General features: G+C 36.8%; 1 protein-coding gene across 3 annotated transcripts in view; it reads right to left on the bottom strand.

Moving 5' to 3' along the window:
- Window positions 1-27026, bottom strand: part of TBC1D15 (TBC1 domain family member 15) — an 85964-nt gene that overhangs the window by 13489 nt on the left and 45449 nt on the right. For all 3 annotated transcript variants that reach the window (XR_013449278.1, XM_036075666.2, XM_078076294.1), the window contains 6 exons: window positions 25548-25745; window positions 24142-24270; window positions 23503-23606; window positions 22164-22258; window positions 8170-8286; window positions 2549-2649 (listed from right to left, as the gene is read on the bottom strand). Coding sequence is in view for 2 of the 3 variants with exons in the window: in XM_036075666.2 (XP_035931559.1) it covers window positions 2549-2649; window positions 8170-8286; window positions 22164-22258; window positions 23503-23606; window positions 24142-24270; window positions 25548-25745 (744 nt within the window). In the remaining variant the exon portion in view is untranslated. The remainder of the gene's footprint in view (window positions 1-2548; window positions 2650-8169; window positions 8287-22163; window positions 22259-23502; window positions 23607-24141; window positions 24271-25547; window positions 25746-27026) is intronic.

Below are 27026 nucleotides of genomic sequence, written 5' to 3'. Positions count from 1 at the left end.
AGCCAAAGGTTAGAGTTGGTTTGGGAGTACCAACATGGCACGATCTGCTATAAAAAGAAGCACTCCCAAAATGACAGCTACTTTGGAAAAGTAGCTACTCTGGGAGAGGGGAAAATGAGATCAACAATGGATATACAAATGGCTTCAACTGTATTTGTAAAATAAATACATGTGTGCATACAAATACATACGTATGTGTGCATGTAACACATATACATGTATATATATAGATATATACATATATGTATATATCTATCTTTATATCTGTGTATATATACACGTGCGTATATATGTATATACACACACATATATACGGGGGAGGGAGGTGAGGAGAAGGAAGGGAAGAACTAAATTACATGGTGAAATGAATAGTGGGTATAAGAAAGTTCAGTAGATCATTTTGCTAATCGTTCCATAATATTTCTGTAATACACACATAGCCTATGCCTACACCTACATTAGATATGAGTAAATATAAAAAAAGTAAATCTATGGACATTAGATTCAGTCATCACAAAAGACATAAAAACTTACATGAAATAAAGCTGTGAAACAAAAAGGAGTCAAAGAGCAGTATAGATTTAAGGACACCAAGCCAATAGCAATGCAGTAAAAAATAATCATGCAGATTATTTTGATTGCAAAATATTGCCCTTTTATTCAAATCGAAAAAAAATGTGAGTAGACAATATATTGAGATTTTTTTTAGAATAAAGACTAGAAAAATCCCCAGACTGTCCTCAATGGAAAAGGCAAACACAGAGAACATTTACAATGAAAAAGAAGAAAGAATTTGAACCTTCATACACAAAAATGACAAACAGACCGTAAAGTATATATTACAAATGTTCAGAAAAGTCTTTACATATGAGACCTAAATACATGCACAAGTATGTATGTACATATGCATGTAGGTGTACGTACATGGCATCATAAGCCAATTTTTTGAACATGCCAATACTGGCTCAATTTTATGAAAGTTATTATTGTAAAAATCTAAATGCAGTATGTTCATGTTAATTTTTTTGGAATACTTACTATAAGTAAAGGTCTAAACTAAGCACTGGGGAAATATTCATGTGTTTATTCTACAAAAATCTGTTGCACAAAAACCTCATGTTGGCATTAGGAAAATTCTGGAAGCATACCGGAAAACTAGTTAAACAAAGACATGACCTATCAAGAAACATACTAGCTCTAGTGAAAAGAGGATAAACAACAAAAACACAAGAAAGGCAGACAACAGTTTTTATACAATTAGTATCAGTTGTACAGACCTTTATAACAAATGCCTCAGGTTTCTAGAGCACTTGGGAATAATTGGAACTAAGAAGGCAGGTAAAATCAATCAATCAAAAAGGTAAGGAAGACAAACTATGATATTAGCAGATTACTGCAATTAATAATCTTTCCAAAAATCTATAACATTAATTCATGTTCATGACTATGTACTCTGAATACTTATTAACAGTAAAAGATATTTTTAAACTTATCAAATCTTATCAAATATGCATTTGGAAAAGAAGTAGGAGAAGTGAGGATGAGTTGGAACCATGGATATAAGAGACTTGAAGAAATAGATAAAAGTGGGAAAAACTAGGGGGGAAAAGAAAAATTGGCAAGCAAGAGGGGAAGAACAGAAGTATGGAAAAAAGAGAAGGGTACTTCTTCTAAACTCCACATTTATATCCCAGAAAATGAATTAAACCCTGTATTACAGGGAAACGTTGCATATGATTACATATTCAAAATCTTTATCCCCTTGCAGTGAATACCCAACATCAAAGTCCAGCATCAAGTATATTAGTTTTTCTCTGAAACAGTACAGTGACCTATGTATTCAGGTCTTTGGATTTCATATGCCTTTATCTACTCTTAGCCCTCTGCTGTTTTTTTCTTTCTAACAGATTACTTGAGAAGACTATTCTATTTTGTTTCTCTGTTAATACTCTGTGCTATTGTCCCAGAATTCTGTCTCCAAGCTATTATCAATAAAATGTTCTTTGTAATAATATGTATATATAAACATAGTTCAACTCTAACAATCACATGCTACTGAGAAAATAACAATGAATTACTAAGAAAGTGTCACTGTTACAAATAGTTCAAACAGATTCAGAAGAAAAATCAGTTACTATAATGACAAAATCCAAAATGTTCACAAAAAGTAAGGATATTACTTGGCATGACTAAGCTTTATCTCCAAAGAAGATATGAAAGTTCAACTACTTCATAAGCACTGAATTCATCTAGTCCATCAATATTCTATGACTAACAGCTCTTCTGCAGAACACAAGCATTTACTGATATTAAATCCTGATTATTCCTGTGCTACAGGCACTTACTATCTACATTTTGTATTAAAAATAATGTCCATATTTTCAAGCCCCTTGAAAAGGCTATTTAAAAAAGAAACAAACAAACAACATGGAGCAATTTTAAGTTCCACCATAATTGTCTAAATACAAACACCAATCTTATATAATAAGATTATACAACTAAAATTTTCAAAATTAGTTTGATTAAAGGAAGGAGCCCCTGTTCTTACCATTTGGTCCATATAGGAGGCAAAGCACCAAAAGGCATCCACTTCATTTTCCATCACATATAAAAGAGGGGAAAGTAAGTCACTCATTCCCTGAACATACCCTAAGAATAGGAAAAAAAAAAAAAAATCATGTCTCTGAAAACCTAAGCTTTATGTATCCTTCTGTGCATATCACCACGATTTCACTTAAAATTTCATCTTTTCTTTGCTTTCAGAAACTGGTAGATAATGACGTTTACCAAGAAAAGAAAATAAACGAGGAGGAAGTCTAGCAATCAGTAAGAAAAATGAATTGTTTTAGACTGAAATGTCAAGCAGATAGACAGCTGCTATTATGTGTCTTAGTGTAGATATCATTACCAAGAGAGGGTAGTATTATTAAAAAATAATATGCAAAATTTTTATGATAAAGAGGAGAGATAAAGAGAAAACCCAGAGGAACATCAAAGGTAAGAGTATATACTCAAAGGACATTTGAGAAGGAGTAGTCAGAAGTAAGAAGGGGGGAAAAAAATCAAGGGAGAAAATTGTCATAAAAGTCAAGGGGAAAAAAATTTCAGGACCCAAGCAGCCAACAGCACCTAACTGCCATGAACAAGCCAAATAAAGTAAGAATGAAAAAGGGTCCAACTGCTTTAGCCACAAGATCATTGGTAATCTAAACCAAAAGAAGTCATAACAAAATTATGTACTTCTTTTAAGTACTCCTATCTGTGTTCTTCTTGCCTCTCTTTTCTTGTTACTCTATGCACAACTAATGCTAGCAACTGGGTTTAATCCAATTAATACTCTTTAACTGAAAATACCACTCTAACCACTTTTCTCTTGATGCTGCTATAATTTCTCAGTCATGACAATTATAGCCTATGATTAAAAAGAAAAACTGGAAAGTTAAAGACTCAGGCCCCTCACTTAAACAAAAAGTCTTGGTTTTGCTTTCCACCTGAATATGTCAAGCTTCTTATTTTTTAGTTCCACCTTATGAAACTCAATTTTCCTAACTGTTTAACAATTGATTTCAGATTTAAGACAAACATTCTTGAACCAACAAAGGGGCAAAAGTTCAAACTATGCCTTCTTGCATACATATTATCATTCAACTTTGGTAACTTTTATACATGTGTTAAAGTTACATAGAGGTTTTTTGTTTTTTTTTTCCAAGGTAGCTTGAAGTCATGGAAAATACAGTCTTTCATGTGTAAGTCCAAAGCTTACATTCTTATCATTCACAAAAATCAATGTGCACTGAAGCCATTAAAAGAGTATATATTTTAAAGGGGAAGAGGATATTTCTGCTAGAAATGATATGCCTCTGAAAACCACAATTCTACATCTCTCTTCCTATTTTGGAATAAAACTTTAAACTTTAACAAATGACCTCAGGAAGCATGTAGCCCAGTCTCTTGAGAAACCTCAGATTAGAGGTATAACACAGAGACAATTCAGATCACCTCAGGATCTCCCTACAAATAAAAGTTTCTCTCTATCTGTTCTGAGCCTCTGCCCCATCATCTACTGCTCTGTTCCTATCAACCTATGTCTACATGACACCCTGTGGAAAAGTATGGCTCTACTCACATTAACACGAAAGAACACTTGGGTTGCCATGGTGGGTATCCAATTATTACAGTACCAGGGATAACATTTGGAGACAAGTGCCAGAAAAAAATGGCATATGACATGATATCTAAATGTAATATTTCTACAAATTTATCACAGACTTTTTTTAAAACCATGCACACTTGTGATGATTAGTTTTATTTGTCAACTTGAGTAGGCCTCAGGATGCTCAAAGCCTGATTAAGCATTATTTCTGTGAGTGCCCTGAAGGTGTTTCTAGAAGAGATTAGCATTTGAATTGATGAACTGATGAAAGTAGATGGCTCTCCCCAGTGTGGTGGGCACCACCCAGTCCATGGAGGGCTTGAACAGAATAAAAAGATGGAGGAAGGTTGAATGTGCTCTCTGCCTGGCTTTCTGAACCGGGACACTGATCTTCTTCTGTCTTTAGAGCTCATGGTTCTCATGCCTACAGACCTGAACTGGCATCTACACCACCGGCTCTCCTGCTCTCAGGCTTTCCTGGGTCTCCAACTTGGAGATAACAGATTGTGAGACTTCTCATTCTCAGTCTCCATAAACGTGTGAGCCAACACCTTAAAAGAATCTTTTTCTTTCTCTGTGTATCCATGTTAAAATATATAAAATATATATATATATATATAAACAGAAATAAAAATAAATAAACATACATAACCTTAATGGTTCTGTTCCCCTGGAGAACACTGACTAATAAAAAACACTTTTAAGAAAAGAATAGGGGCACCTGGGTGGCTCAGTCAAGTGTCTGCCTTCAGCTCAGGTCATGATCTCAGGGTCCTAGGATGGAGCCCCACATTGGGCTCCCTGCTCAGCGGGGAGTCGGCTTCTCCCTCTCCCTCTGTGATCTGTCTCTCTCTCTCTCTCTCTCTCTCAAATATATAAATAAAATCCTTTAAAAAAGAATAAATAGGTTGGAAGGAAGACTAAATTGTTACCAGCACTTTTCTACATGACACTGACACAGTGAAAGCAATGACAAATATAAAGCATGAAAGAAATTTGATCTGAATTCAACAAACTGCAAACGAGTACTACTTTACTGGGTCTGACTGCATATAGTCTATAATAAAAATATTTCAAAGTATGCTATTCGAAAGATTTACAAAGCACCTTTCGTCTGGAAAAAAAGTGCTTTATTATAAAGTTATAATGAATAAAAATTTCTAAGAAACTAATTTAATCATTTAAGTCTTCAGCTTTCACATAGGATCACTACCATATTTCTTATACAAGTCTTAGCTGAAGCAAGTAGTCAAATTAATCTTCATACTCTAGTTGCTTTTAATCTTATTTTATACATGATGTTCTTTGGGGTATGTCATGAGTTGTGGGGGTGGAATTAATGTACAAATTCCTTTTAATTAAAGAAAGATTAAAGCTGTTTAAATTAGCATTCGGTGACACTAAGATCCTGCAGCAGTGCTGACTGATGCACATCTTAATCAGCACTACTACAATTTCTCAAGTAGTTCCCTAAAATTATTTTCATAGCAAGTTTGTTTCAGGGGGGAGGTATGAGAAATGAACTCCTTATCATCCTAGTGTACACTTTCTTCCACCGAAAAGAAAAATTTCACCTACATTTAGGTCAATTTCCAGGTTAACTGAAGCTTAGCCCTTAGAGTATCAAATAAAAAATAGTAATCTTAGGAGTTGGATATCATTTTTTTTTTAATTAGACACTCTCTGCCTTCTTACATACAGTATTTTGAGTATAATTTAATGTTTTATTGGTTATTTAGGATCATTATTATGTACATACACCACTTAAAAAGATTACCTCCCATAGAAACATCCTAAGTGTAAAGTCTTTGCACTAACTAAAAATTATTCTTCTTTGAGTTCTTCTTTCTGCTTTTGGTAATTTCTGTCTCCTTCCTCACTATTAATGAGATTGTATTCAATGTAAATATACCTATACCTCATCTATATGGGCTATGAAGCCAAACAACTCAATATGATATAGAATTACCTACAAGAGTAAATTTACAGCCCAGGTTACTTTGCCATGGTAAAAGACAAGAAATTTGGTGCAGTGCTTTATGAAAACTACCTTGGCTCCTCACAAGGCCAGAGTTCAGGAACCTTGGCTTATGTTTCAGATAACGTAAGTATTTGACTAGAAAGAATGAGGGATTAATATGGACAAATGAAGATAGCAATTTACCCAGTTAGCTGGTCTGGGACTATGCCCTGAAAAAACTAGCATTTAGGAACTCCAAAAAATATGCATGAATTCCTATCTCAAAATTATCACCTGAGAGTACAAGACAATGCCTCTTGTTCCCTAAGACAATGGTCCTAGTCCCTATAGTAAAATGGCAATGGGTCAGCGTGGCGGATATGTAGAGGTAAAAATGCCAGCCTGAAATAAAGACCTGGGTCTCTACCCCAGTCCAATATTTACTGCTTGTGCAACCTTGAGTCATTCTCTAAAACAATAAAACCTCACTCATAAAATTGGGATTATTTCCCCACTTCGTCAAAAGGCTGCTATTAGTAATGAGTCAAAATCAAGTATGACAGCGCTTTAACCTGTTTTCTTTTTCTTTTCTTTTCTTTTTTTTTTAAGATTTTATTTATTTATTTGACAGAGAAAGAGACAGCAAGAGAGGGAACACAAGCAGGGGGAGTGGGAGAGGGAGAAGCAGGCTTCCCGCGGGGCAGGGAGCCCGATGCGGGGCTCAATCCCAGGACCCTGGGACCATGACCTGAGCCGAAGGCAGACGCTTAATGACTGAGCCACCCAGATGCCCCTAACCTATTTTCAATGATCCAATTTGAGGTGTGATAGATAGGACTGGCTAAATTTTACATTTTAAAGAGAGATCTGTGGTTTTCAATTTACTGTCACCAAAGAGGCTGATGCCTCAAGATCCACAAAAGAGTTTATATCTTCCCCCTAACATATAAAAGAGGAAGAATTCACAAAGATACAAATGGTGAGGAAAATGTACCATAATTCAAGGTTCATTTAGGTTTAATATGCTAAATATCCAATTACCTTCTCCAAAAGCTGTCTCAAGCTCTATTAAAATAATCTGGAAAACACCTATTTCCATTATTCTCTACTTGGGAATCACTCACATGGTAGATAACTCAGAAACTTTTCCATTCCTTATACTTACTTAAAGGCTGATGCATAGAGAATTTCCTTTAAAGAAACAGCTTGAGTTCCCTTACCCCTTAAAATATTAATTCCTTATATTTTCTACTCCTTAAATCTTCATGCAATCCACTACTGCCCCTACCAGCCCGTCTTGCTATCCCATTTTGGTAGGAAACACACTTACCAAGAAAAGACAGTAAAGTTCTACATGGCCTAGATAATATTTATCTGCATGGCTTGTCCAAGATATCATCACATCAGTATTTTCCTTCACAAGGGAGGAAAGCATTTAAAACAAAGTTTCCCAAACTTTCTCAGTTCAGACTCCATAATGTCTTAGCAATTTTTTCTAAGGCACCCCTAGGCTCAAAGAAATAAACTAACATTTCCATTTATTAAGTACTTAGATCCAAACAATTTAGCAACTATTTATGTCCTATGAACGTAGCACATGTTGGGCACTGCACTACTTCTCAAATCTTAGAATCCAACTGAATACCACCATCCTCATTTCCTGTCCCTCATCTGTTTTCACACAGTACTTGCTTATCACGACAAAGCCAAAAGCCCTGCTTTGCAAAACTATAACTTCATCAGGAGGAATTTGGAGATCTAATGTTGAAACTCTGAACTACTTCAGCGAGGACTCAGAGCAGTATCCTTACAGTATCACTATCTTTCTCAAAAATTTAAAATATCCCACATTGCCCCACAGTATGCTGTGGCAACCCAGTGCTCTTCAGTGCACAATCGGGGAATCAACAGCCTTCCAAGTTTCCAGTCCAATAGAACAATCCCTATAGAAACTAGCCCACAGAGCTGTTACGTATGCCTAACAGGTTAATAAATTTAAATTCTAAAATAAATATATATAAATCTTTTAAAATTAGGATATTAGAAGAGAACTTACCTAAGTCAAAATCATACATACAATAGGTCATCAAAATATCATGAAGCAAAATCAACCCTGGATTATCTTGGCCTTCATAAAACTTGTTTGTTCGATCTGTTCTGTTAACGTCTTTTTCTGAGGAGGAAAATCATCATATATTTGAAAACTTTTCAAAAAAATTCATCAAATTCCATTTCAGATATGCAATAAAGTAAGATTTTCAAATATTTTTCAAAAATCAGTCCACTTCCTCATGGGTATATTTTCAAATATTTTTCAATTCTTATCTAAACATAGAAGTTTTTCAATAGTAGAAAACACTTTTAATTAATTTAAAGCAATGCCAATAATTCACATTAGTTAGCAATAAAAATGCTAGTCATGAATGCATGTGATAGGTAGTATTACCTGAAAATAGTAATAAAAAAAAGCTACTACGCAATCAAGTGTAATCAAAGAGATTTGTTTCATTCACATTTGCTTCATTCATTATCAACTTCTTTGTCATGTCCATAGTCATCTTCAGGACAAATAACTTCCTTATTCTCATATATAAACTATTCAGTTTACATATTAGTATAAACAATTTATTTTAATTTTGAAAAAATGAAAACCCACATTGTGCTAGAAATGATTTCATGATATTAAAAACAGGTTTGGAAACATCACCATGAGTGTATCCCAAGTTGTACTGACAATTCAATTCACAAACACTAATACCTATTAAATGCAGCACTCTATCGTGGAAGGCTTTACAACTAAAAAGGTATTCCCCAAACGAATCCCTCAGTAAATGAGGAAGAAATAATTTAAAGAAACTCAAAAGTGTTTAATCTACTCTATAATCAATTCTGTTTAAAAGTTATAACTGACCTCTCCCCTCCACTTTAAAATGAATAAATTGAAAACATTCTCAATACAGGTACTCCTGCTTTTCAAAAGTTTGCATTACACCACTTTATCTTTACAGAAGACCTACACTAGAACCTGTTTTCATTAACCAAAAGAAATCCAAAGATTTTCACTTTTACAAAAAAACGACAAAAAGTGAAAAGAGCATTCAGGGTTTGTTTTGCACTGAACGGTTACAGAGGCAGCACTCGCCCTGGGCAGCTAAAGGTGCCCCACCATGCTCCTTCCCCAGGACCTACACTCACACTCCTTCCCCAGGACCTACACTCAACATCTCAGCATCAAGCCACCACAGCTTTGAACCATGTCTGGGGCATCTGTGCTGTATTTTGATTGATTTTGTGTATCTGTTAGCAAAAAGCCTAAAAGAGGTTATTTTTTGAGTCTGGGAATGCTTAAAAAATCTTCCATATAAGTTAACAGTAATTATTTCTTTGCTTTACACCATTCAGACTTATGAAAGGTCTCATAGGAACACTCTACTTTCAGATAGCAGGGTAAGCCTGTACTTGTGAAGAGATGGGGAAGTATTTTACAACAGAGAAGAATCTAACAATAGAAAATGACATGAGTTTAGATTCTATAAGGGCATTTAAAAGAAAATATGAGAACAATATTATAGCTTTCTATTAAAATACACTATATTGGAGGAGCAAGATGGCGGAGGAGTAGGAGACCTAAATTTTGTCCGTCCCAGGAATTCAGCTAGGTAGGGATCAAACCATTCTGAACACCTACGAACTCAACAGGAGATCGAAGAAAAGAATAGCAACAACCCTCCGAACAGAAAAGCGACCACTTTCTGGAAGGTAGGACGTGCGGAGAAGTGAATCCAAGGCGATATTCGGGAGGATAGACGGCGGGGGAGGGGCCTCCGTCAGCCACTAGTGGCAAGTGATAGAGCCGCAGAGCACAAAATCAGAACTTTTAGAAGTCAGCTCCGCTGAGGGACATCGCTCCAGTGGCTAAGCGGGGGGTGGAACCCTCGTGGGACAGTGTGATCTCAGGACCCTCGGGGTCACAGTAAGACCAGGGGTGCCTGAGTGCGGCAGAGCTCCCAGGTATCGGAGCCAGGAAGCCGGCTGCAGAGACGGAGCCGAGGCGCGGGCTCTCAGCTCGGGGTTGCCATAAACCGTGACCCATGGCATAGTTGGGCCACTGCTCCTCCAGCAGGGACCCAACAAGCGGCAGATCCGGGGAGACTCCCCTTCCTCCCCCGGGAGAGGCGGCGCAGGAGCGCACCGCAGGGATCTGCTGGGTTTGGAGACTCCACACAGGGTCGTGTGCCAGAGATAGAAACGCTTGGTCACAGGCTGGGTGAGCACGGAGTGCAGCCGGAGACCGGGGAGACGGGAGTGACTGACTGCTTTTCTCTGGGGGTGCACTGAGGAGCAGGGCCCCGAGTTCTTGGCTCCTCCAGGGCGGAGCTTGGGAGGCCGCCATTTTCACTCTCGTCCTCCAAAGCTGTACGGAAAGCTTGCAGGGAACAAAAGCTCCCGAGAGCAAACCCGAGCAGATTACTTAGCTTACTAACCAAGTGGAAATCAAAAAGGCTATTAATGAGGTGCAATCAAAAATGGAGGCCCTAACTGCTAGGATAAATGAGGCAGAAGAGAGAATTATGATATAGAAGACCAAATGACGGAAAATAAAGAAGCTGAGAAAAAGAGAGATAAACAACTACTGGATCATGAGGGCAGAATTCGACAGATAAGCGATACCATAAGACGAAACAGTATTAGAATAATTGGGATCCCAGAAGAAGAAGAAAGAGAGAGAGGGGTAGAAGGTATATTGGAGCAAATTATAGCAGAGAGCTTCCCTAATTTGAGGAAGGAAACAGGCATCAAAATCCAGGAAGCACAGAGAACCCCCCTCAAAATCAATAAAAATAGGTCAACACCCTGACATCTAATAGTAAAACTTACGAGTCTCAGAGACAAAGAGAAAATCCTGAAAGCAACTCGGGACAAGAGATCTGTAACCTACAATGGTAGAAACATTAGACTGGTAACAGACCTATCCACAGAGACCTGGCAGGCCAGAAAGGACTGGCATGATATATTCAGAGCACTAAATGAGACAAATATGCAGCCAAGAATACTATAACCAGCTAGGCTGTCATTGAAAATAGAAGGAGAGATAAAAAGCTTCCAGGACAAACAAAAACTAAAGGAATTTGCAAACACAAAACCAGCCCTACAAGAAATATTGAAAGGGGTCCTCTAAGCAAAGAGAGAGCCTAAAAGCAACATAGACCAGAAAGGAACACAGACAGTATACAGTAAGAGTCACCTTACAGGCAATACAAAGGCACTAAATTCATATCTTTCAATAGTTACCCTGAATGTAAATGGGCTAAATGCCCCAATCAAAAGACACAGGCTATCAGATTGGATTAAAAACAAGACCCACTGATATGCTGTCTGCAAGAGACTTATTTTAGACCCAAAGACAACTCCAGATTGAAAGTGAGGGGTGGAAAACCATTTACCATGCTAATGGACACCAAAAGAAAGCTGGGGTGGCAATCCTTATATCAGACAAATTAGATTTTAAACCAAAGACTATAATAAGAGATGAGGAAGGACACTATATCATACGTAAAGGGTCTATCCAACAAGAAGATCTAACAATTGTAAATATCTATGGCCCTAACATGGGAGCAGCCAATTATATAAGCCAATTAATAACAAAAGCAAAGAAACACATCGACAACAATACAATTAATAGTGGGGGACTTTAACACCCCCCTCACTGAAATGGACAGATCATCTAAGCAAAAGATCAACAAGGAAATAAAGACTTAAATGACACACTGGACCAAATGGACTTCATAGATATATTCAGAACATTCATCCCAAAGCAACAGAATACACATTCTTCTCTACTGCCCATGGAACATTCTCCAGAATAGATCACATTCTAGGTCACAAATCAGGTCTCAACTGCTACCAAAAGATTGGGATCATACCCTGCATATTTTCAGACCACAATGCTTTGAAACTAGAACTCAATCACAAAAGGAAAGTCGGAAAGAACTCAAATACATGGAGGCTAAAGAGCATCCCATTAAAGAATGAATGGGTCAACCAGGAAATTAAAGAAGAATTAAAAAAATTCATGGAAACAAATGAAAATGAAAACACAACTGTTCAAAATCTTTGGGATGCAGCAAAGGCAGTCCTAAGAGGAAAGTATATAGCAATACAAGCCTTTCTCAAGAAACAAGAAAGGTCTCAAATACACAACCTAACCCTACACCTAAAGGAGCGGGAGAAAGAACAGCAACTAAAGCCTAAACCCAGCAGGAGAAGCCAAATAATAAAGATCAGAGCAGAAATCAATGAAATAGAAACCAAAAGAACAGTAGAACAGATCAACGAAACTAGGAGCTGGTTCTTTGAAAGAATTAACAAGATTGATAAACCCCTGGCCAGATTTATCAAAAAGAAAAGAGAAATGACCCAAATCAACAAACATGAATGAAAGAGGAGAGATCACAACCAACACCAAAGAAATACAAACAACTGTAAGAACATATTATGAGCAACATATATGCCAGCAAATTAGATAATCTGGAAGAAATGGATGCATTCCTAGAGATGTATCAACTACCAAAACTGAACGAAGAAGAAACAGAAAACCTGAACAGACCTATAACCACTAAGGAAATTGAAGCAGTAATTAAAAATCTCCCAACAAACAAGAGCCCAGGGCCAGATGGCTTCCCAGGGGAATTCTACCAAACATTTAAAGAATTAATACCTATTCTTCTGAAACTGTTCCAAAAAATAGAAATGGAAGGAAAACTTCCAAACTCATTTTATAAGGCCAGCATTACCTTGATCCACAAACCAGACAAAGACCCCATCAAAAAGGAGAATTACAGACCAGTATCTCTGATGAACGGGGATGCAAAAATTCTCACCAAAATACTAGCCAATAGGATCCAACAGTACATTAAAAGGATTATTCACCACGACCAAGTGGGATTTATCCCTGGGCTGCAAGGTTGGTTCAACATCCAGAAATCAATCAATGTGATACAATACATTAATAAAAGAAGAACAAGAACCATATGAGCCTCTCAATAGAAGCAGAAAAAGCATTTGACAAAGTACAGCATCCTCTCTTGATCAAAACTCTTCAGAGTACAGGGATGGAGGGTACATACCTCAATATCATAAAAGCCACCTATGAAAAACCCACAGCGAATATCATTCTCAATGGGGAAAAACTGAGAGCTTTCCCCCTAAGGCCAGGAACATGGCAGGGATGTCCACTATCGCCACTGCTATTCAACATAGTATTGAAAGTCCTAGCCACAGCAATCAGACAACAAAAAGAAATAAAAGGCATCCAAATTGGCAAAGAAGTCAAACTCTCACTCTTTGCAGATGATATGATACTTTATGTGGAAAACCCCAAAAGACTCCATCCCAAAACTGCTAGAACTCATACAGGAATCCAGTAAAGTGGCAGGATATAAAATCAATGCACAGAAATCAGTGGCATTTCTATACACCAACAACAAGACAGAAGAAAGAGAAATTAAGGAGTTGATCTCATTTACAATTGCACCCAAAACCATAAGATACCTAGGAATAAATCTAACCAAAGAGGCAAAGAATCTGTACTCTGAAAACTATAAAATACTCATGAAAGAAATTGAGGAAGACGCAAAGAAATGGAAAAACGTTCCATGCTCACAGACTGGAAGAACAAATATGGTGAAGATGTCAATGCTACCTAGAGCAATCTACACATTTAATGCAATCCCTACCAAAATACCATCCACTTCTTTCAAAGAAATGGAACAAATAATCCTAAAGTTTGTATGGAACCAGAAAAGACCCCGAATAGCCAGAGGAATGTTGAAAAAGAAGAGCAAAGCTGGTGGCATCACAATTCCGGACTTCCAGCTCTATTACAAAGCTGTCATCATCAAGACAGTATGGTACTGGCACAAAAACAGACACATAGATCAATGGAACAGAATAGAGAGACCAGAAATGGACCCTCAATTCTATGGTCAACTAATCTTTGACAAAGCACGAAAGAATGTCCAATGGAAAAAAGACAGTCTCTTCAACAAATGGTGTTAGGAAAATTGGACAGCCATACGCAGAAGGATGAAACTGGACCATTTTCTTACACCACACACAAAAATAGACTCAAAATGGTTGAAAGACCTAAATGTGAGACAGGAGGCCATCAAAATCCTAGAGGAGAACACAGGCAGCAACCTCTTCGACCTCAGCCGCAGCAACTTCTTCCTAGAAACATCGCCAAAGGCAAGGGAAGCAAAGGCAAAAATGAACTATCGGGACTTCATCAAGAGAAAAAGCTTTTGCACAGCAAAAGAAACAGTCAACAAAACCAAAAGACAACTGACAGAATGGGAGAAGATATTTGCAAATGACATATCAGATAAAGAGCTAGTATCCAAAATCTATAAAGATCTTTTTAAACTCAACACCCAAAAAACAAATGATCCAATCAAGAAATGGGCAGAAGACATGAACAGACGTTTTTCCAAAGAAGACATCCAAATGGCCAACAGACACATGAAAAAGTGCTCAACATCGCTCGGCATCAGGGAAATCCAAATCAAAACCTCAATGAGATACCACCTCACACCAGTCAGAATGGCTAAAATTAACAAGGCAGGAAATGACAGATGTTGGTGGGGATGCGGAGAAAGGGGAACCCTCCTACACTGTTGGTGGGAATGCAAGCTGGTGCAGCCACTCTGGAAAACAGTACGGAGGTTCCTCAAAAAGTTGAAAATAGAGCTACCCTACGACCCAGCAATTACACTACTGGGTATTTACCCCAAAGATACAAATGTAGTGATCCGAAGGGGTATGTGCACCCCAATGTTTACAGCAGCAATGTCCATAATAGCCAAACTATGGAAAGAGCCAAGATGTCCATCAACAGATGAATGGATAAAGAAGATGTGGTATATATATACAATGGAATATTATGCAGCCATCAATAGGAATGAAATCTTGTCATTTGCAATGACGTGGATGGAACTGGACGGTACTAGGCTGAGCGAAATAAGTCAATCAGAGAAAGACATGTAGCATATGATCTCACTGATATGAGGAATTCTTAATCTCAGGAAACAAACTGAGGGTTGCTGGAGTGGTGGGGGGTAGGAGGGATGGGGTGGCTGGGTGATAGACACTGGGGAGGGTATGTGCTATGAGAGCTGTGAATTGTGTAAGACTGTTGAATCACAGACCTGTACCTCTGAAACAAATAATACATTATATGTTAAAAAAAAAAAAAAGAAGATAGCAGGAAGGGAAGAATGAAGGGGGGGAAATCGGAGGGTGAGACGAACCATGAGAGACTATGGACTCTGAGAAACAAACTGAGGGTTATAGAGGGGAGGGGGTGGGGGGATGGGTTAGCCTGGTGATGGGTATTAAAGAGGGGATGTACTGGGGCGCCTGGGTGGCTCAGTCGTTAAGCGTCTGCCTTCAGCTCAGGTCATGATCCCAGGGTCCTGGGATCGAGCCTCATATTGGACTCCCTGCCTGGCGAGAAGTCTGCTTCTCCCTCTCCCACTCCCCCTGCTTGTGTTCTGTCAAATAAATAAATAAAATCTTTAAAAAAAATAAAAATAAAGAGGGCATGTACTGCATGGAGCACTGGATGTTATACGCAAGCAAACAATGAATCATGGAACACTACATCAAAAACTAATGATGTGATGTATGGTGATTAACGTAACACAATAAAATAAATAAATAATAAAATCAGAACAAATAAAAAATAAAATACAGTATATTAGGTTCAATAAAAGCAAGTATATATCTATAGAACTGTGGATATGTTTTTCAAAGAAATAAAGAAAAGCTATATCAAAAAAAGCATAATAAATGTAAAATTTAAAAACATCAAAACATCAAAACCTGGGTGGCTCAGTTGGTTAAGCATCTGCCTTCAGCTCAGGTCATGATCTCAGAGTCCTAGGATAGAGCCCTGCGTCGGGCTCCCTGCTCAGTGGGGTGTCTGCTTCTTCCTCTCCCTCTGCCCCTCCCCCCCTTGCTCGTGCTCTCTCTCAAGTAAGATCTTTAAAATATAAAAAAAAAATAAAAATAAAAAACATCAGAATCTTTCATTCTCAAATCAGTCTTGATAAGCCGGTACATAAGTTTATTTTTTTAATTAACTCAAGCACAATTTACATAGTCATAATGAAATACAGAATATCTGCCTTAACAGAGGTTTTAAACATGGTAAAAATTATTTGTACCCTCATGAACTATCTGCATTTCTTTCCTCTTGTAATATTTAGAAGTGTCATGTGAGGCAGAAAACAAAAAGGAATCAAAAATGATATATAAAAATATTTTATAAGGAAAGTACTTCTAGAAACTATTTCTAGAAAGAAAATTAGTACTTAAGTTCGAAAAAAAAAAAAGCCCTCATTAAATCCAACTCTCCATCTAACTTGATATAGCTAAAGATGGAAGAAAACACAACCATGCCAACAGACCCCATTTTATATATGCCATCACTAACCTCAAGTGGGCCCCTAATGTTGCCTGGCAATCATGCTTTATTTTGTTCATCCATTCCTCATCCCCATTCATATAACTATTTTATATCTTTTCCTTTGTCCTCAAGCCTCCAACATGTTATCTCTTCCCAACTCTAGCTCTCAGATGAGGACCTTGCTTCCTATTTCTGAGAAAACAGAAGTTATCCAAAGAGAACTTCTACAGGATCCTGCTATTTTAACCACATAACTGCATTTGTATTCACACAGTCTCCTGTCCTATCACTCTAAAGGAGATTCCATGATGGTGGTTAAGTCTAACCCCTCCTCTGGTGCATGAAATCCACCAAGGATACTGCCCTAGTTAATTCTTGTCTCCCTCTCTAGTTTCATGAGTTTTTCTTCCTACTCGATCCATTCTCACCTAGCTTTCAACCATACTGTTGTTTCTCTCATCTTCATAAAAACCTTACTTAACCTCACTTTCCCATCTAACAGCAGCCCATTTTGTCTCCATCTGTTTAGAGTAAAACTTCAAAAAAGAGCTGTATATATTGTCTCCAAGTCCTCTCCTCCTGCTTCCTCCTGAACTCAGTCCAATCAGGTTGTCACTTCCACCACTCCACCAAAATTCCTCTCTAATCAAAATCTCCAGTGATCTCCTTATTACCTTGTGCAATGGTGAATCCAAGTCCTCAGCTCACTTGACATCCTAGTCACTCCTTGAAATACTTTCTTCACTCAACTTCAAGGACAAACTCTCAGGATTTCCTCTTTTTTTCTCTGGCTCTCTTCGGAGTCTCTTTTGTGGATTTCTCCTAATTGTTCCTACTTATAAGTTAAAGTACCTCAGGGCTCAGTTCTTGGACCCACACTTTTCTAAACAGATCACTCCTTTGGCAATGTCATCTAGTCTCCCACCATCTATATGCTTAAGACCTCTAAATTTCATCTCCAGCCCCTATCTCTCCCCTGAATTCCAGCCCTATATATCTACCTCCTACTGTACATATTAATATAGGGACATCCATTAGGCATTCTCACACTTAAACATGTCCAAAACCAAGTTCCAAATATTCCCTTCCAAACTTGCTTCTCTCACAGTTTTCCATGTCTTAATAAAAAACCCACAACTCCATTCCTCCAGTTACTCACCTTAAAAACTCTGGGAGTCAGTCTTGAGTCTTTGCTTCTCTTGTCTGACACTGATACACACACACACACACACACACACACACACACACGTTAAACTTTCAAAATACATATAGAAACCAACACTGAACTCTCCCAATCATTCACTCCATGCCACTCCTCCCATTCACTTGACTCTAGCCATACCAGTCTCCTCCTTGCTCTTCTTCAAACATATGGAGGCCCTGAGGCAGAAACAAGTCTAGACCATGCTGTTCCCCTCTGCTCAGAATGTCCTTCGTCCAGATAGCTGCATGGCATACACTGTTTCTTCAAGTTTCTATTCAAATCTCATCCACTCAACCGCTAGCTCTCTGTATCAAGCAACCATCATCTCTCACCTGAATTATAGCAATAGCCTCACATGATCTTTATATTTCCTCCCTTGCCCCCCATAGCTATTCCCCAGACAGGAGCCAGAGTGATTTTTAAAAGTCAGATTATATCACTCTCCTGCTGAAAACCCTCCAGTGGCTTCCCATCACACTCAGAGGAGAAGCTCAAGTCTTTATAATGAATTACAAGGCTCTACGTGATCTGTACCTATTCCTCTACTGTTTCTCTGACCTCATTAGTTTCTATATTCTACTCCCTAACCACATTTACCTTCCTGCTATACTTCAAACATGCAGAGACCCTGGGGTGAAAACAAGTCTAACATGCGCTGTTCCTTTCTACTTGGAATGCCCTTCACCTAGATATCAGCACAGCTCACCCTTCCCCCTTCAAGTTTCTACTCGAATATCATCTTTTCAGTAAAAGCCTTCTCAGGTCACCCAAGTTAAAACTACAACATCACATAAACTTCCTAACCATCTTGGCTGCCTTATTTTTCTATTTAGCACTTATCACTAACATACTACATATGTTACTTACCTTGTTTACTGTCTGTTCTTCCCTACAAGAATATAAGCTTCTTGAGGGTATTTTGTCTGTTTTGTTCACTAATAAATCGCCAGAGCCTAGGGGAGAGCCTAGTACATAAGAGGCACTAAGTAAATATTTATTGAATGAATGTATGAGTGTTTAAAATAATGAACATGATTTTCAAAAAGATTCCTGGTGATTCTAGCATACAGCCAAAGTTAGGAACCACTGCTCTAAAGACTGGGATTCCTGGGCCTTCTTATCTGCCTCTTTTTCCCCCCAGGTGACATTATCTATTCCCGTGGATATTTATACTGATAATACCCAAATTTATATCTCCTAACCAGACTGCTCCAGATTATTCAACTAGCCACTGGACTTTCCATTTGTAGGTGTCACCTTAAGGAATATATAAGTAACACCTAATTCAATTTCACCATACCCCATTCTCCTCATCTCCATAAGTGGAACCACCAACTGGCCAATTTCTCAAGGCAAGAAACATAGTCCCATCCTAAATTCTCTTTCCTCTTCATATCCTACATTCCATACATCAGAAAGTCTTACCAATTCTATCACCAAAATATAAGTTGAATGCATTTATTTCTCTACATCTCCATTACTACCATCTGTTGCTTATAGTTGTTCCCACTTATTGGTCTCCTTGTTCCTACTTTACCTTGACTCAATACATTTTCCGTACAGGAGAAATACTGATTTTAAAATATAAATAAAATGGTCTTACTTAAAATGCTCCAATAGTTTCTCTTCACAAAATCCAACTTCTTGGCACTAACAGCAAGATCTACAGCTTACCTGTAGTATTTTCTAATAAAGCAAATTTATACCAAAGAAAACAAACAAAAAAGCTTTTGGTAATCTTTCCAAAAAAATACTTTTGAGAAAAACTACTATAGAAAAAGAATGCTTTAAAACCAACTTATTATATATACTTCTACTGGTAGACCGCATGGTATAGTTGAAAGGCTACTGAATTAGGAATTAGACCTGATTAGGAATGAGTCTGGGCTATGAAACTACAAAGATGACTAAAGACAATTTACTAACCTTTTCTGGGCTTCAATTTTGTTATCTGCTAAAAATGAAAAAAAAAATTGGACTAAAGTATGGCTCAATTCAAATTATATTATGGGGATTTAAAACATCTACATTTTTCCTCCAAATTCCTGGCAAAGTGAGAATAGGACACAAGACAGATTGAGAATATCAGAGCCATTATCACTGCTGCCTGAGAAAAAAGGGAAGATGATATGGCATGTGGAAAGAAAAGGCTTGGGGGATGCCTGGCTGGCTCAGTCAGGCGGAGCATGCAATTTTTAATCTCCGGGTCATGAGTTCGAGCCCCACGCTGGGTGTAGAGATTACTTAAATGAATAAATAAATTAAAACTTAAAAAAAAGAAAAGGCTTAAAATACTGAATTACTTAATCTGTAAGATCCCTTCCAGTTCAAATATTTTATGTCCAAGCAGGAAAAAACAGTCCATTACCATTTTCCCTACTGAAAGAAAACAGCAGGAGACTTCAACTGGAAACTTCACTTAACCACATGCCTCAAGATTCCCAACCTTTTGCCTTAACCCGAGGAAAGACACAGTTTATTCTGGTATAATTTATTTTTCAGAAAAAAAAAAAAAGTTCTTTTACAATCAAAAGTACTGGGGCACCTGGCAGGCTCAGTCAGAGGACCATCCAACTCTTGATCTTAAGATTATGAGTTCAAGCCTTATACTGGGTATAGAGATTACTCACATGAATAAATAAAAACTTTATAATCAAAAGTACTATCACCAAAAAGATCGCATCGGGAGGGAAAAAAAACAAGACAACATCAGAGAGGAAGACAAACCATCAGAGACTCTTATTAATCATAGGAAACAAACTGAGGGTTGCTGGAGGGGAGGGGGGCCGAGGGATGGGGTAACTCGCTGATGGGCATTAAGGAGGGCAAGTGATATAATGAGCACTGGGTGTTATATAAGACTGAAGAATCACTGAACTCTACCTCTGAAACTAATACACTGTATGTTAATTAACTGAATTGAAATAAAAAAAAAACCTCATCATTTGTCTTTATGTCTACAAATGCTACCAAATTGGGGCGCCTGGGTGGCTCAGTGGGTTAAGCAGCTGACTCTCTGATTTTGGCTCAGGTCATGATCTCAGGTCCTGGGATCAAGCTCCACAATGGCCCTGAGCTCAGCAGGGAGTCTGCTTCAGGATTCTCTCTCTCTCCCCTGCCCCTCCCCTCACTTGCTCATGCTCTCTCTAAAATAATCTTTTAAAAGGGGGAGGGGCGCCTGGGTGGCTCAGTCAGTTAAGTGTCTGCCTTCAGCTCAGGTCCTGATCCCAGGGTCCTGGGATGGAGCCCCTCACTGGGCTCCCTGCTCAGTGGGAAGTCTGCTTCTCCCTATCCCTCTGCCTCCTCCCCACCCCCCCCCCACTTGTGCTCTTTCTCTCAAATAAAATCTTTTAAAAAAGAAAAAAAAAAGCTACCAAACTGGTTATGTTGCACTTTCCAACTATAATTTAGAGATTTTCTTCTTCCATGGGAAGGTGGTATTGACCATGGTGGTAAAAACATCCCCCATCTTTATTTATGAAGCTATAAATAAATCCAAAAGCAATTTTCAGAATTTTAAAAATAAGTTCCACTACTATCCAAAGCTATCCTAAAATTACATAGTGGCTAGCTAACAAGATAGTTAAGAGTATTAAAACTGAATACTGCCCTTAACCATGTGATGTTGGACAAGTCACTTATGCTTTCAATGGTTCAGTTTTCTTTTGTAAAATGGAGATTATCAACAAAAACTTAGAGACACGTACAGCAGTAAATATGCATTCTCTCAATAACTTATACCAACCTGGCCTTTATCATAAGAGCTAGATAACCCAGTACTCACTCTTTGGAAATAAGTCTAATTCTTTTAATGTAAAATTCTGTCAAGCATCTCTTTTTTATGAAATAGTTATTCCTAGATAATAGTTATTCAATTCTCAAAAACACGGACAAAAATTTATTATCTGAAGTCATTTATTAAAAAAATGAAATGTATGCATATTTAGAGATGGTCTGGAGGGATATAAACCAATGTCTATTAACTATAGTTATCTCTGGATGAAAAAAAACAAAACTAAACTTTATTTTCTTCTTTTTGCTGATCTATAGTTCCTAATTTTTCTATTAATAAACACAAACTTTTTGTAATAAGGGAGACAATAATTTTTTTTAATGAAATTAATTCCATAAGCAAATAAACCTTTTTTAAATTCACATTTTGGAACTGGAAATGAAATATATCAGTACTTATACTGACTGACCTCATATTCCTATTGGAAAAGGAACCACCAAGAACATCAAACACACATTCTAATGTACTCTCCAATTCTGATTTCTCTTTTGAGCCCTATCTCTGCATATATCTTCACTTCTTCAATCTTATCAAGACTTCACTGTAGACCCCTCTCACGCATTTCCAAAATTAGGAAAAAATTACCGATAAGACTTCTATAATCTCTTAACCTCGAATTTCTCTTCTCTTGTTCTTCGCTGACAGATTTCCACTGTAGTTTCATCCTGAAGTATTCGTCACTACAGAAAACAATTTTATACCAAAAAAAGCTATGAACACGGTATTTTTAAAAATTCTGATTGGGTTTTCCTATTAACAATATATCAAAGCATTTATGATGCTAGTGAAATGTGAGGTTATAAATATGATAGTGAAATGTTTAAACTTACAATTCGTAAGTGAAAATAAAGGAAAAATTAAATAACCTTATACATACCATAAACTTTGCTTAAACGAATAATTTAGGTATGATTTTAAGAAAACATTCACCTCAATCCTTAATATACCTAAAATTATTCTAGTTATTAAATATTTTAACCATTAAAGTTTCTGAATAATTATAAATGCAAATCTACAAATTGCTGTTTATTTTTTTTTAATGTGACATAAGACTTCCATTTTCTAGCCAGTTTATTCACAAACTTGTTAATGTGAAATGTCTTAGAAGAACTGGCAAATTGGGGTACCTGGGTGGCTCAGTCAGTTAAGCTTCTGCCTTAGGCTCAGGTCATGTTCCCAGGGTCCTGGGATCGAGCCCTGCATCAGGCTCCTTGCTCAGGGGGGAGTCTGCTTCTCCCTCTGCCTCTCCCCTCTGGCTTGTGCTCTCTCTCTCGCTCACTCTCTCAAATAAATAAATAAAATAAAAAAGAACTGGCAAATGTGTTGAAAGAGAAAGGACTGTCTGGAAGTTTAAATATGCACATAATGATTCAGAGTGAGCTTTAAATCATAGGCTAGACTGATGAACTGGGAATAAGAAGGGTACCTGGAAAGTCGGTCTAAGTTTTCTTTTCAAGTCTGAGAAATTACTTAAAAATAGAACCAGTCTTCCAAAAAAAATGAAAGACTAGTTTATGTTACAAGAGCACCAGGAAAATAATTTAAAGGTAATTAACTTAAATAGTAAATATACTTATGGGACATTTTTATAATTTCATAATAAATTACAAAAATGAATAAATATGAATGATATATTTAAAAATCCCTATCTAGTTATTTTTCAAGTATGCAAAATGTTTTTACAAGGGAAGTGGAATTTTTTTTCCCCATCTTTCTATATATTCACCAACACAACTGCAGTGAGTGTTTGAAATGACTAGTTTGAGTAAGTACAGAGCTCATGATTTTTCAATTAAAAAGGTGAAAATAAAATTATTTTCCCATACCCTCATCTATTTAAAATAATCATCTAGACGCTCTATACTAATCTGTATGGGTGAGTTATCTGAATTTCTTTAATGAATACACAAAAGATCTTACTTACGTTTTTTGTTTTTGTAATTGAGTTCTTTCCTCCTTGGTACTGTCCCAAGGAAAATAACCCAAAAGAAATTTCCATGCTTGCTTTCTCAACACATGACTAAGTCCCTAAAGAAAATATGCATATTAAACACATTCGTAAAAAAGAATGCAATACTTTAAGTTCATAAAACTTGCATATAAATATACAGGGAAACTAATATTTAAGAGATAGTTTTATACATAAAATAGCTCAATTCAGTGAATACTAACTTGTTTTTTACCTCTAGACTCTGAAAATGCCAGAAAGCTTAAACAATGCAGAGTATACAGATTATATAGAAGGCAGCAGGACTGATTAGTTTTTCTAAGTCCAATCCTTATTAGATAAGGCAACTACCACTGGGGTACATACATGCCTCCTTCACATTACTCACAGAACTTTAGGTAAGGAAGACTATTCTTCCCTAGGCTTAAAGGTATTCAGTCCCCACCTCCCCAACCAACCTTAAGGGACATCACAAGGACCTCACACCGTCCTATAGGTTTTTAAGGCATCATTCATCAAAAAGGAGTTCATTCCATGACTACCTCCACACCTCCCACAAAAAAAGAAGATTTAAATATCAGCAGTTTCAAATATCCTCCATATTAAGGTATTTACCCCTCTAAATATCATCTGCTTCATATTATCTACATTTAAAATTCTTCCTTCAGAATCAATGTTCTTAGTCCATTCTTCCAGTGATACTGGCTCTCTCCTTTGAACAACAGGTCGTTCTCCCAAATCAATCTAAAAGAAGAAGATAAGCAATAAGGAGTACACTTTTAACCAGTGAAATTAAATCAAGGTACATGGAAACCATAACTAAAATACTATTTATTACTCAGGCATGAGTTCTAACATTTCTAATATCTTCCCTTATTTTCCAATGTTTAGTTTATGAACTTTAATAGCATTCCATACATTTTCCTTCCTACTAAACATACAAATAACAGGGTTATAAATTCAGAGACAGGATTACATTTGCTATTTTGAGTTTCAATTACGTGAGTACAAAACATTCGACATGTAAATTCCATAAGAGACCCTTCAAATTAAATGGTATGCTGTATTATTTAAAAAGACAGTATTACTCCACTAATCATATTCTAAAATTAGCTTTTCTTCCAAACTACAATTTGTAGCTCTCAGAATTGATTCATGATCCACTAGCTCCACTTGGTATTTTCTACAGTTTTTTTATTCAATTAACAGGTGTTGGTAATTTAAAATGCCATTTGTAAGATAAACCCTTTAAATATTACAATTCAGATATTTATAATGTTTTAACTATGTACAGCCTAGAATTGTAGCAAATTCAAAAGTCTTGCTGAGCATATATAAAGATTTGCCATAATTCAGGGCCAAGATCCATCTTACTTAAAAAAGAAAAGACTCACATGAGCATAAAAGCCCTAGAGTAGTGTCCTGACTAGCTGCCTCTGGTCCCTACTGAGAAAACATATAAATTAGGAACAGAACTAAGAACAATATGTAAGGCTCACTATTCACTCACTGCTATGCACTCAATGAAACAAACAACCTGCTCATTATTATCAAAAAGTAATCAAAGAAAAGAGATCCAACTTATTAAACAGAAAGTGTAAGTAGTAATCGATGAAGAACAACCCAAGAATTTGGTGGCAAAACAAGTATTAGTTGTTAGATACATTAGTTAGTAAAAAAGGTATAAGGATTATAAGAGGCAGATATAACCAAAATTGAGTTTCTATTTCTATAGCATTCAGTACATGTTTAAAAAGCATTTCTCCTGTTAAAATATAAAAGATGGGGCGCCTGGGTGGCTCAGTCGGTTAAGCGACTGCCTTCGGCTCAGGTCATGATCCTGGAGTCCCGGGATCGAGTCCCGCGTCGGGCTCCCTGCTCAGTGGGGAGTCTGCTTCTCCCTCTGACCCTCCTCCCTCTCGTGCTCTCTGTCTCTCATTCTCTCTCTCGCAAATAAATAAATAAAATCTTTAAAAAAAAAAAAAAATATAAAAGATGTATTAATATAAATCTTCACTCACTCTTGTGATGACTTCAAATCCTGGTTCTTCTTGTTGATTTATCTTTAAACCTGGAATAGCATCACTAAGAAAATCTGCCATTTCTGAAGGCGGTCGTTGATGTGTAGAGGGATCACTGCCTCTCAAACTATCAAAAATGTAGTTTGTGACTTTGGAAAATCCTACCATAGTTGCTGTATAAGGATCCTTTTTAATTTTCTATGTAGTAAGAAGAAAAATATTAGCATTATTAATTCAAATGAAAAATAAAAAATACCTTATGATGGGCAAAAGGGCCACGTTTTTTAAAGAGGGGAAATCAGAACTAAAACAGAGTGTTCTAAGATTATTTTAAAATTTTATTTTTTTTCTGGGAAGAAAAATTTATATTTTCTAAGCCATTCTTTTCATTTGGTTAAAACAGAATATTACACGGCAAGGTAATGCTACTGATTGAATTGCAGATAAACAAATGATTTGCAGGCTTTATTCAATCTGCATACATCACAAATATATGCAGTGCTTACTTTCCACTGATGAATGGCCCACAACAGCTTTCTTCTGTCTAGCAGTCCTGCCTTTATAAAAAAAAAATTTCTTCAAGTGTTCAGAACCACACTAGTCTAACAGAAAATATTCGATAGCTAAGCTTTAAAGCTCACCATATTTAAATATTAGCTGATATTTTAATCTAATTATATGATTAATAAATCATGCCAATGAGTGTAATTTGTTCTGGATGGTGCTATCCTGGAAAACAGCAAAAGGTTTTTCTATTGCTAGGGTTACTTTCAAATCCCAAACTGCCTACTTATTCATATTTAGCAAAAACAGTTACTTTTTTTAAAGGTCTTTTAATGATTATTTTCACAATAAAAACCGCTGCCTAATTTTCTACTTTAATCAGTATCTAGCTATCTTGTCCTCCTTCCTCAAAAGTTCCCCTTTTATCTTGTTATCTTCAGAACCAAGAAGAGGATACTTGGGACAGAGTAAGCACCCAAACATTTGTTGAGTGAATAAGTGAATCAATAAACAACCATTTCATTACTTTACATAAAAATTTGAGTGAAAAATAAGTTAACTTAACTTCTGCCTGTGTTAAGTGCATATTTTTAGCCAAATGTAAGAATATACTCAAATACTTTAGGGGGAATTAGATTATCATGCCCCAAATGAACCTACTTAAAATGGAAAATAAAAATTCAAACCATATTTTTGACTAAGTTTATCATTAATGAATTCAGAGTGGCTTACCCAGTGACCTTGCAACTAATCAGTAAAAGCTATGATAATAAAAATCTACTAATGTCCAATTTCAGTATTACAATAAAGGGAAACATTGCTTTAAGAGGAACTAAGAACCAAGGAAGCTTCTGAGTTTTACAAATAATATGAAACATATTATTTCTAAAAAATTACACAGAATTACAGTTCCATAAACTTTACACACAGAGACACTTGCCTTGTTCTGTATAATCTCTGAGAAAGTGAGAGAGA

The sequence above is a fragment of the Halichoerus grypus genome, chromosome 6, assembly GCF_964656455.1.
Source record: "Halichoerus grypus chromosome 6, mHalGry1.hap1.1, whole genome shotgun sequence".
NCBI lineage: Eukaryota > Metazoa > Chordata > Mammalia > Carnivora > Phocidae > Halichoerus > Halichoerus grypus.
This window is presented reverse-complemented; position numbering and strand designations above follow the sequence as displayed.